Source organism: Puntigrus tetrazona, chromosome 7, assembly GCF_018831695.1.
Source record: "Puntigrus tetrazona isolate hp1 chromosome 7, ASM1883169v1, whole genome shotgun sequence".
Classification (NCBI taxonomy): Eukaryota; Metazoa; Chordata; class Actinopteri; order Cypriniformes; family Cyprinidae; genus Puntigrus; species Puntigrus tetrazona.
In genome coordinates this window covers 21,632,384-21,643,958 of record NC_056705.1, presented here as the reverse complement: position 1 = coordinate 21,643,958, position 11,575 = coordinate 21,632,384, and the positions used below count along the sequence as shown (strand labels likewise).

Sequence of the window (11,575 nt, the reverse complement as noted above, 5' to 3'; positions counted from 1 at the left end):
AAATTATAGGTCCTCTCAGGACAGTTGTTGGGGAGGGTTGCCACGCGCTGACTTGCAGTAGGGGATTTGGAAAGGAAGACCCAGGGTCTCCAGCTCTCATTCGACACACTGCACAGGGTTACGACGGGTCAAACAAGTTCTACAGCCAAGACTTACTCTATTGAGAAAGAAAGAAAGTAAAATTAAAATGAAAGCGGTAAAACTAATGACCTAAAACTTGATGTAGTGTGAGCAATCAAGTAAACATCTGTACCGACATTTCAAGTTCTCAAATTTTTTTCAAATGAAATTAATTATTAAGAAGTGATGCATTAAAGACAGTAAATTAAAGACATTTCGGGAACACTTTACAATAAGGTGTCAGTCGTCAACATTAAAGTATGAACAAACATTGAACAATGCATTTATTACTCCATCTTTGTTAATGTTAGTTCATGCAAATACAGTCATTGTTGGTTCATGTTAGTTGACATTTCAAATAAATGCTGTTGGTTTTTTCCCCCTTTATATTCATCAAAGCATCTTGAGTTTCACAAAAACGGTAAGCAGTAGTAAGTTAGGTTTCTTGAGGTCCAAATCATTATTTTTTTCTGTAGGATAATGGGGCTGGAGTAATGGCTGATGAAAATTCAGCCTTACCATCCCAGTTGCCATTACAGGAAAAATGCTAGAAAATAGTTGTTTAAAACGGTAATAATGTTTCACAACATATTTTTAATGAAATAAATGCAGCCTTGGTGAGCATACAAATCTTTGTTAAAAACATTTTGTAGCCTGCCAACCTCATTATTTCAACAATATTGTTGGCTATATTTTTATTTTTCAGTGAACACACACACACACACACACACACACACACAAAATAGACATACATCAATCATCCATGAACAGCAAAAAACAAACAAACAAGAAACAAACAAGTACATAAATAAACAGGCTATTTTAAATTGGAATTTTAATATTATTATTTTAGGTTCTGCATAGGCAGTAAATTATGGCAAAAAAGAAACTCCCTCTTCAGATTCCCAGGTTCCTAAGAGAGGATACATAAGAGGGAGGACAGACAGATCTCAAACTCCAGATGGGAAGATTCACTCTTAATACTATTAAAGATTAGACATGGGCTCTCCTGAAGGAGTTTGTCTGTAACAAGATCAAATGCGCTTGGTTTTGATTTATTGACTTATTTTTGTGGTGAAACTTCGAATCGAGAAAACAGATGACTGGAGGCCGACCATCTGACATCTCACATCTCCCGTACAGGATAATACGATTTCTGTCAAACCTGCGCTCAGCTGCAGTGTGCTTTTGGACCCACCGCGTGGCGCTCCTATCTTTTCGACGACACTTTCATTACGACTCTCTCTTACGCTTTACGGCAGTGGCTAACGTCCACATGGTCGCTCGTGTTGTGAGACTGGAGTTTTAAAGCAGCTCGGAATTGGAATTTAACTTCAAGTGCAGCCCAGACCCATTAAAACATGGGAAAGACTAAGAACAACAAATTCAAACGCCCATCTTTTTCTCCCGATGGTCTTTCAGCAACTCCTGTTAAACAGACTGTTGAGGAATCGGAAGACGAAGACTCTCCGGCGGCGGAGCTGCTCGATAAAGTAAGCTGCCACCGCTGTGACAACTCCACACACGTGTAGTAAATGATGCTTATGAATATCTGAAAGTACGGGCGGAAAAACAATATTAGCGTAACAGACTGTAACGACTGTGTCAGTCCTTTCGCTGCTGGGATGTTGGCTTGTTGAATAAATGAAGCGAGTCAGCAGACCTTTACGGCTGAACGGACTGAGGCAGCTGTCAAGCACGTGGGATTTGACAAAAACTAGCCAGTCTTTCTTAATATTCGAATGTATCAAATAATGTCTGTCGCCTCTCCTCTGTGTTTAGTTGCAGAGTCCGTCAGCTGATGTGCGCGAGTACGCGTGTGCCAGCATCTCTCGTGTTGTGCAGCAGAACCAGACCATCCCGGGATTCCTCCACAGAGATGCGGTCAGGAAAATAGGACCTTTACTGCTGGACCGCAGCCTGGCAGTCAGAGAGACTGCTGCTGGAGCGCTCAGGTACACACACACACACACACACACACACACACACAAGCAAGCAAGCACTCACGTGACACTGACATTGTAAAGCAGAGTATATATCCATCTAACCACCAAAGCAATGACAGACACACAGAAACTCTTACAGGCTGGGCATTTATTCCATAAATAAGGTGAGCAGTAATTCTTAGGCGTGTGCAATATTGACAAAAACTAATAATATCTCTCATTCACTATATTTTCTGATTTTGTTTGATAACAGTAATTAGATCAGAGTGTTATTGAGGTGATATAATAAGGACAGCTGAATCTTTTTTTTTATAATCTTGATATACTGTGTGTTGGTCAGTTCACAGCACTGATAGAAATGAATATTTTCTGATATGTTTAAATAGACCTTTACATTTAGTGGGCAGTTTTACCTTTTATAAAGGCTTTTTTACTAAAAGTGTGTACCTTTTGAGTCAGATTCTTACATTTAATCAGTCAATTAGAAGAATAAGACTTGGCTGTTACCTGGGGTCAGTTACATAAACTTAGACACCAGACTCAAGAACTAGTTTTACCAACTAGCAGTTGCCAAGAGGTAACCAGTCTTACTTTTGTAATACAAACAAGACCAATCTACCTTTTCATAACTGACTTTTAGAAGTTATGACCAGTCTTGAGGGAAGAAAAATTAGATTAAACTTTTTAAGACTAGTTTAAAGAGGCTTTTTTTGAGCGACAAAGGGCAAAAACAAGAAATATGGTGTCTGAAATGTAAGGCTCTTGAAATTAACATATTGTTTATGGAGCTGTTGTATAAAATCAATATCTCATTTGTAGTAATTCAAAAATTGTCATTCAATCATTGTAAATGTGTTTTGATAGACTGAATCATGTAGTAAAAGAACACACTCTAAATGTGCTTCATGTAATGTATGCATGCATTACGGATTTTTGCGATATACTCTAATGTCAAAATGCACATTGTTTAAACAACGATATATGCATATGATATAGATTGCACACCCCTGGTAATTATATAAATTTGAATATCATTATTACCCTCTGGAGTATTTTATCTAATAAACGGCTTAGTGGATTCTTTTTTGCTGTGATTAGTTCACATCTGTCTGATATAAGACTTCTCTGCTTCAGGGTTTATTTCATAAAATGACCTTTTATTTCCATCTGTGTGTGTGCTGCAGGAATCTTAGCGCCTGTGGAGGGCCTGAAGTGTGTGAGGACATGGTGAGACAGGATGTGCTGACACCTCTGTCTGCTCTCCTGAGGGAGGTACGAATGCTGGATCAATTCAATTCAGAAAGCTTTACTGGCATGACAGTCTTAAACCTCATTTTTGATGATGTTTAACATGAAAAATGATTAAAGGGTGATGTCAAACTAGACTTTGAGCACAACATTTCTTGTCAGGCACTTTGTTGTATTAAAAACATAAACTCAGCATATAACTAGTTATAATAAATCCAAGATTTACAAATATACAATTCACTTTTCTGTACTGCTTCAAACCTGTAGCTTTAAATTTTTGTATTTAAATTCAGCTCATGCTGTGATGCATCAATCGATCTATCACTTTTATTTATGAAGTGCTTTTAACAATACAGATTGCATCAAAGCACTGAACGGTATCAAATAGGAGAATACAATGATAGGGGTGTATAATGACGAGATTGAACAATTTGTTATTAAATGCAGTGACTGTCTCTGTAATAATCGCTAGAAATTAAGCACTCCAAGTAAACAAGCCAGAGGCAACAGCACCTGGGAACTAAAACCCCATCCATACAGAAGGGGAGAAAAAGAAACAACCTTGGGAGAAACCAGGCTCAGATGGGGCCAGGTCTCCTCTGGCCGGATGCCCAGCACTTAATTTTCAGTTCAATTTTAAACGCAGCCATCTCAGATTGTTCAAAGGATTTATGGTGTTTGTGTGTGTGTGTGCATCAGCCTTTTATTGGTCCTAGTTGGTATTCACTGATATGAATTTGAATGAAGTGAAATACGAAACAACTGCATTTAAATGCATATGAAATGCATGTGAATGAGTCAATCCATTCATATGCATATGTTATTGCATTGATGAAGGATATTTTAGTCAGTCCAAATAAATTAGCGTCACTGTACTTCTCTTTCACTTTTAAATAGTTTTAAACGACAGAAAGGATTGTGGATCATGGCTAAAATAAATCATGTCCGATCATGCTACGGATTTTGAGTCACAGGTCATTTTTCAGATCATCAAAAATAATTTAATGAAATGTAGTATTTTAAGTGTAAAAAAAAAAAAAAACACAATAATGCCTAAGTGAAATGCAGATTAATCTTTGTTAGAGCTGTGGTGTTGTTTGATTAGCAGATCAAACAGAAGTAGATGTTTCTAGGCTGCTGCCTCTTTAAGACTAAATGCACAGACCTAATACTCACATTTCTTACTTATTCAGCTGTTTACGTTAACTTAAGACAAGACATGGACATAACTTACTGCGTTTACTAGAATACTTGCCAAAACGGGTATTTTTCTCTTTTTGATAAGTGTCTCTTGTGTGTGTGTTTGTGGAGAACAGTGCTGTTCTGGCTTTGACATGAGCTCCCCTCCAGCTGCGAAAGGAGCGAAACAAACGGTGGAAGACGTCGCCAATGAGGCTGTAAACTTACTTTGGAACCTCTGGTAAGATTAAACTCAAACTCAAACTCAACTCAGAGTTTCTAGGAAAACCAATTAGCGATCAAGAACACTTGACACTTAACAAATGTCCCAATGGCTTTGAGTATCTTAATTGTTTCCTGTGAACACTCAACAGCACATCATCATGCTTTATATATATATACTAGTTTACTGGCTGAAGATTAGGCCAAAATACGAGACTAATCAGTTATCACATTAAAATCAGTCATTAAGCACATCATTTAGTAAAGGCACTTTAAATACCACCTGAAATATACAAGGCTTGAAGAGTTGTTTTAAATAGTCAAAATGTGTTCAATCTGATGATATGGTTATTTGTCTTGTACAATCTTTTTTTCCTGTCTGTGTTTCTGTGGATGTGTAGTGAGAGCAGCAGCACAGCTGTGTCAGTGTTTAACAAGACTGGACTTCTAGATGTTCTTCTACACTGTCTACAGAGACACCCTCAGAATCTGGAGCTGGCAATATCAGCAGGTGGCACTAGCTATAGACCAACACATATATACACTGCCATTCATACGTTTGGGGTCAGTAAGTTATTCAACAAGGATACATGAAAATGATCAAAATGACATTTTTTGGAAATTGAGCAAAGAGACATTTGCACATTTTATAAAGTTACAAAAGATTTCTGTCTGAAATAAATAGTATTTAAGTGTTAGTGATGAACAGAAATAAATATGTCTAAAGTATCCTTAAAAATGTTTATCATATTAGCATTATATTAGAATAATTCTACTCCTTTATTTGAGCACTATTTAGTGGTAATTGCTGTTGTTTGTGTGTTTTCCCCCGTGTAGCCCACTGCTTGCACACAGTAACAGAAGAGAACGCAGAGCTCATACGCAGTGTGAATGCAGCAGTGTTTGGGGTCTTGGAAAACATTTTGTCCTCCACACACACCAGTATGGAATACTCTCTCCTACGAACACTGGCTGCAGGTAAAAGAACAGATGACACAAGTCTTTATATATAAAGAGTTCATTAGCAAAAACAGAAGAAAAAAAAATTATGTTTGATTTTAATTATTAATCTTTAATTAGCTAATTAATCTCAATCAAGCTGCAGTTGGGGTATCTTGACTAGGTTAAAAAACAACTTAAAAAAACAGCTAACACAAGATAGAACCTGATAACATAATAGAAAACATGATTTTTGAAAAATGGAAAAAGAAATTGTAGTTAACAAATAATATTTCTCACTCTTTACACACAGACACACGTGTGTATGTATATATATGTGTGTGTGTGTGTGTGTGTGTGTGTGTAAAATTTTCAATCCTTGTGCTCTTTTTTTTTTTAAATTCATAAAATGTAATATTTCATTAAATTAGAAATTAAAATATCTTTAGTAAAATAAATGTTTTCCTCTAATACACATTGGACACAATTAACCTATTGGGTCCTATTACTTAATAAATATTACTTATTATTAAACCTTCATTTGCCATCACTTCAAACCCTTTAGATTCCCAGCTTCATGTTGGTGCTTCTTCAGTTCACCTCATGCATTTTCTACAGGGTTCAGATCAGAGGACTGGAATGACCATAACAGAAGTTAGGTTTTGTGCTCAGTGAACCATTTTTGTGTTGTTTTTGAGGTTTGTGATTATTGTACGATTGGAATATACAAACGGCCTGTCACTTTTGTTTGTTTTTGGATGAGCAAGTAAAATTTTTCTTAAAATCCTCCCAAACAACATGTGGTGATGTAGGTTCTGTTTTACAGTTGTTTTTTAAGGTTTTCTGACCCGTGCAATTCTCAATCTGTGGTCATTCGGAGTCTCTCCTCCTCACCATGCATTAGGACAATATAGACACATGTCCTCGTCCAGACAGTTTCCTAACATTTATGTCGATTGAAGATTCCTAATTATTGCACTGATAATGGAAATGGAAATTTCAGTGCTCTAGTTCTTTTCTTAAAGCCACTTAAATTTGTGAATTAACCTTTGCTGCACATCAGAAATATAATCTTCATTTTTTTTCTCATTGTGGTGCATAATTAAGGGAATATAGACTTTGTTTTCCCTATTTATATGCTTTGTGATAGAGACTTACTGAATATTTGAAATAAATGTATAGAATGTTGTTCGTCTTTCATTCAGGCTCTTTGTGGAATCTGAAGAGCGGTCTGTCTTCAGCACAGCAGTCTCAGACATTGACAGCACTGGCCACCACGCTCTCAGACAGCCTTAGTCTGGATGCGGGAGAGCTCATCCCAGAGTTGTGGCGTGCAGAATCTGCCCGTCTCTCCAAAGAGACCACATCTGCTGCAGAGTCAGATCATACAGACGAACAGCCTGCAGGTCACGCGCTCGAAGAGATGGAGGAGGATGTGAGAGATGAGAAGATGAATGGAAAAAAGCCTAATGGGCGAATGTCAAAACCAAAAAATGACATCTCAGATCTGTTGCCTGTAAGTTAAAAGCTATTGTTTTAAGTGAAAAAAACATTTATAGATTTCAGAAAATTTGTCTTAAAGATGCATTTTGCCAAAAGAATTAACATTTAGTGATGTCTCATGTAATGAAACCACATGATGGTGATTAAACAATGATATAATTTTTCATTGCTTTATCTGAAACATTAACAACAAAAAATTAGCCACTTACATCATTATAGTAGGTTAGCATGCATATAGAGATCATAGATGCATTCTTAAAGACCACCTCCACTATTCCATATAAAGGCTATGGTGTACCCCCTGCACTCTTTTTTTTTTTTTCCCTTCAAACCATGTCAACCCAAGTGATGGCACATCTGTCCCTCAGAGCCAGATGTTTCTTACTCTCTCTAAACACAGAGTGACTGTCCCCACTTACATAGTGTGCAGGGCTACTGTAACCTCTCTGAGCTCGTATCTAACAAACCCACAGGGTGTCCTGAATGTTGTCCTCTTTGAAAGTTCAGGGTGAGATTTGATCCAGAGCCTCAAATTTGGTTTAAATCTGGAACCAAAGAAGTTTAAAATATCTATCTTGTTGCAAATGCCTCTATATTTTTCATTTCCTCTTCCCTAATCAAGTCAGTTATCGGTATTCAGTTAAAATATCAGTTTACCATCACCGTATGCGTACAAATGACCAAAACAGTTACTTCTGTGGTTTTGTTGTGTGTCTGGGTTTTTAAGAGAGACAGACTGGAGTTGCGAGAGGCCAAAGCACTGCTGTCGGCACAGCAGACGTCGCTGGAGATCATTGTCAACATGTGCTGCTCTGATGGTGAGTGTGTGTGTGTGTGTGTTTATAGGCGAGCAGGAAAACAAGACTGTTACAGGCAATCCTCTGAATTTTTTTTTTGATATTGTGTGAAATTAAAGAAATGATTTCTGTGTTTGGGTCAGAGTTAATGTGATGGGATATTGACTCTGTGTGCGTTTGTTTGTAGAGCCTTCAGATGATGAGTGGGAGGAGATGTCCAGCAGCGATGAGAACGAGATGTGTGCTGATGGGATGTCAGAAACTAATTCCAATTTGTTCTCGCCTCTCTGTTTGTCTGCGGAACTTCATACAATCCTTCTCAACCACAACATACCTCAACAGGTAACACACATTATTACAGATAGAACTTGTATGGTTCGGTGGGGAGAACAAGACACGACTCTAACATGCTGCACTCCAGGTCACTTCGGGATCTTTGTAAAACAATCTAAAATGGGAGCGTTATGGGCATATTTTGGACACTGCTTAGGCCTTGTGAAGGATTTGCATTGTATTTGCAGACAGAGAGAGACAATTTAATTCTTAAAGTAAAAGACAAGATGAAAAATTGTCATACAAAACTGATTAACAGTATTATTTAAAAATGTATGCTATGCCCCCTTGATGCATGGAAGATGTCACAGGCACACTAATGGTATAATAGACTCGATACATAGTCCAGTACTGTTTGTGATACATACTGTACAGCCGTGTCATAGTGAAGTGTGTGTACTGAATGATTACTGATTAACTTCTCGTAGGTCTTGAAGAAGGCAGAGTTCCCGAGTGCTGCTGCCTTTGAGCTCTGTAGCAAGGACCCTACCTGGAAATACCTCTTTAAAAAGTAAAAAAAAAATAATTTTTAACCCTGTAGAAAACATTTTTTTTGGTGTCTGTAGTGTTTATACAGAGCTGTAAAACTTAGCCAAAACGTATGGTCTTTGATTCCTCTAGGATGCAGCGGGTGCAGTGTCGGGCATTGACGTGTCTCCATAATATTATTTCCTCTATGGATACAGAAGCTCTTGGTGGTGCTTCAGGGCTACAGGCAGTTGCTCAGCACCTCTCATCATTGGTCTTCAGCTCAGCAGGTAGTTATGTCACTATTGCATAGGGCTGGATGGTTTAATCAATTTTATTTTCTCTTTCAGTTTGTTCTTTCAATTACTATAAACGCAAGATAAATTGCTTATTGTGCCAGATTCCTTTTTGCAGTGATGCTTCCACTTTTTCTTGTTGCAAATCTTATATTAGTAGGCATTTTGTCATGTTAATTAAATATAAAAGAAATATTGCAATAAACAAATTGTCAATATAAAAATAATACCAAAATAAGCTAGATCAGATATTTTTATGAAGAACGGTACACTATAATTATTTTATTTATATATTTCTATATTTTTTTCTGTGTATGTGTACATTTACTTATCTACTTAAATTTTTTTTTTTACATTTTTGTTTTTATTTTCAAATAAAAAATATGCCATTCAGGTAAACCCGTTGATAAAAAAGACAGTTTAATTTATTTATTTATTTTAATTGTTAAAGTCAGTTAGTAATGGTGTTAAATAATGTGATTTAAATTACTGTATTTTTTTTGTACCATAATCCAACATTCACTCTTCGACAATAAACAAAATCTGTCAGGCTTCTGATCTTTTTTATGTTAGGTATTGTTAAGGTACATCTTGTATTTTTTGTGTTTTTTCCACTTAGTGTGTTAAAAAAAAAGTAATATCATCTTTGATTGTAATTTATAGAGGCATTAAAAGATGAGGAGTTCCTGGAGGCTGTGACCAGTGCTCTTCGTTCTCTACTGCAGATCATGGCTACCAAAAACTTCCCACAGGTGAGAACCACATTCATTAATTGTTTTTATGCTTTAGCGATACATTATTTCAAACTTTACTCTGTATTTTTAACTGTATGTGTTTTATGGGTTTTATCCTTCAGTGTATGACTCCACACCAGCTGATGAGTTTTTGTGAGGCTGCCACGAGCTGTGAGCTGGTCAGCGTGAGAGTTAATGCTCTGGCCATTCTCGGTATCACAGGAAGCTCTCTTGCCAAAGAGAAAAACTCAGCAGACACTCTACAGGTAATACTGACTGTGGCAGAATTTGTTAAATAATATTAATTAGGTGTATAGTGCATAGTGCCTTTTTTATGCCTGAAAAAAAATTATGTTACGAAAAGATCACATTGTACATTATATTAGACCTTATTAAAGAATACTTTAATACTTATTAAATTATTTTTATACTCTAATACTTATTAAATTATTTTTATATTTATTGTGTAATAAAATCTTTTATGTTGAGTTTTATTAATGGCACTGTTTTTGCTGTATATTTGTCATTGCGTAGTTTGGTCAGGTGTTGATCTAACTTAATCTCTGTTTGTAGATGATTGGAAATGCATTGCTGAATATCGCAACAAAGGACTCAAACCTGGTAGTGTGCGGGGAAGCACTGGATGCCCTCTTCGATGTGTTTGCGGATGGCGATGAAGCAGAGAAAGCTGGAAAAAATATTAACCTGCTTTCATCTCTTAAAGCACTTCAGCCAGGGTTTAGGGCTAAGGTTTGTTTAAAGCCAACAAGAAATATCACCACAGATACAAACGCACTCATGCATCACATTCACACACCCGAATGGTAATACTAAATCAGACACTCAAATGTCACATCTCACACCTCCAAATTCATGTTCAGGCTTGAGCTCAGGGTTCAATTAAAACATGTTTTGCCTTCTCTGAGGTTGAGATCTGTTGCATAAGCACTGTCTCAGTCTCATACAGGCTGTCTAGTCAAACCCAGCTGAACAGATCGGGCTTGATTGGCTGATCTAAAATGTTCCACTTTAAAACTGTGAAGTACTTTTTCAGCTGCTTTTATAAACTCAAAGTCCGACTGTTCACAGCACTGCCATTGCTCTGTATTCTAGTGTGTTCTTAGGCCTTTAGATGGCAGGCTTTTCACAGTTTGGCCTTTTGTTCCCTCACAGCTGCGAAAAGAAGGCAAAGGAAAATACAGCCCTGATCAGCTTTGTGTTCTGGATAACATAAGGATCAACCTGAAGAGATTCATCAGCTACTTGGAGAACCTGCAAAGAAAATAAGATTTCCGAGATCAGCAGCACAAATTCTCTGCAGACATCTTACTTTTATTTAGCATTTTCTGTCCATACGCCTCTCTGGTTTTCTTTTGGTTTTATTGTAATGTGAGAGAGTTTATGTACGGAAATTAAGACAAAAAAAAACATAAGTTTGTAAAACCAAACATGTATAAGTGCTTTAATTAAAGCATAAAATATCATAATGCTCTCTTGTTGTTGTTGCGTATTAGAATAATTGGTAGTGTCTGTGTTTTTGACCATGCGTACTTCATTGGCCATCGGTTTTCAGCATTTAAATTGAAAAGTGTGAGGTAAACAATGTCATCCAGTCTCATAACCGATTTCCCTTTACACCCCTGGCTTTTGGGCTTCTGGTAAGATTTGTCCTTGTCCTCGGTAAGATCACCTGTAAAATTACGATGGATCAGTGCCCCAGGGATTACTTAATAAACAGCTGTGTTACTATGCTTCCCCTCTCACCTGGTCTATAATGATACAACAACAAC

The 11,575-nt window shown here is 36.9% G+C and overlaps 1 protein-coding gene across 1 annotated transcript; it reads left to right on the top strand.

Moving 5' to 3' along the window:
- Positions 1-1,363: 1,363 nt before the first annotated feature.
- On the top strand, positions 1,364-11,272 carry heatr3 (HEAT repeat containing 3). Its single transcript, XM_043245880.1, has 15 exons — positions 1,364-1,613; positions 1,903-2,075; positions 3,251-3,338; positions 4,631-4,734; positions 5,117-5,226; positions 5,553-5,693; positions 6,860-7,170; positions 7,885-7,975; positions 8,142-8,296; positions 8,716-8,798; positions 8,909-9,045; positions 9,715-9,803; positions 9,908-10,051; positions 10,359-10,535; positions 10,959-11,272. The coding sequence occupies exons 1-15, from the start codon at positions 1,482-1,484 to the stop codon at positions 11,070-11,072; spliced, it is 2,049 nt and encodes a 682-aa protein (XP_043101815.1). The 5' UTR covers positions 1,364-1,481; the 3' UTR covers positions 11,073-11,272.
- The last annotated feature ends 303 nt before the right edge of the window (positions 11,273-11,575 follow it).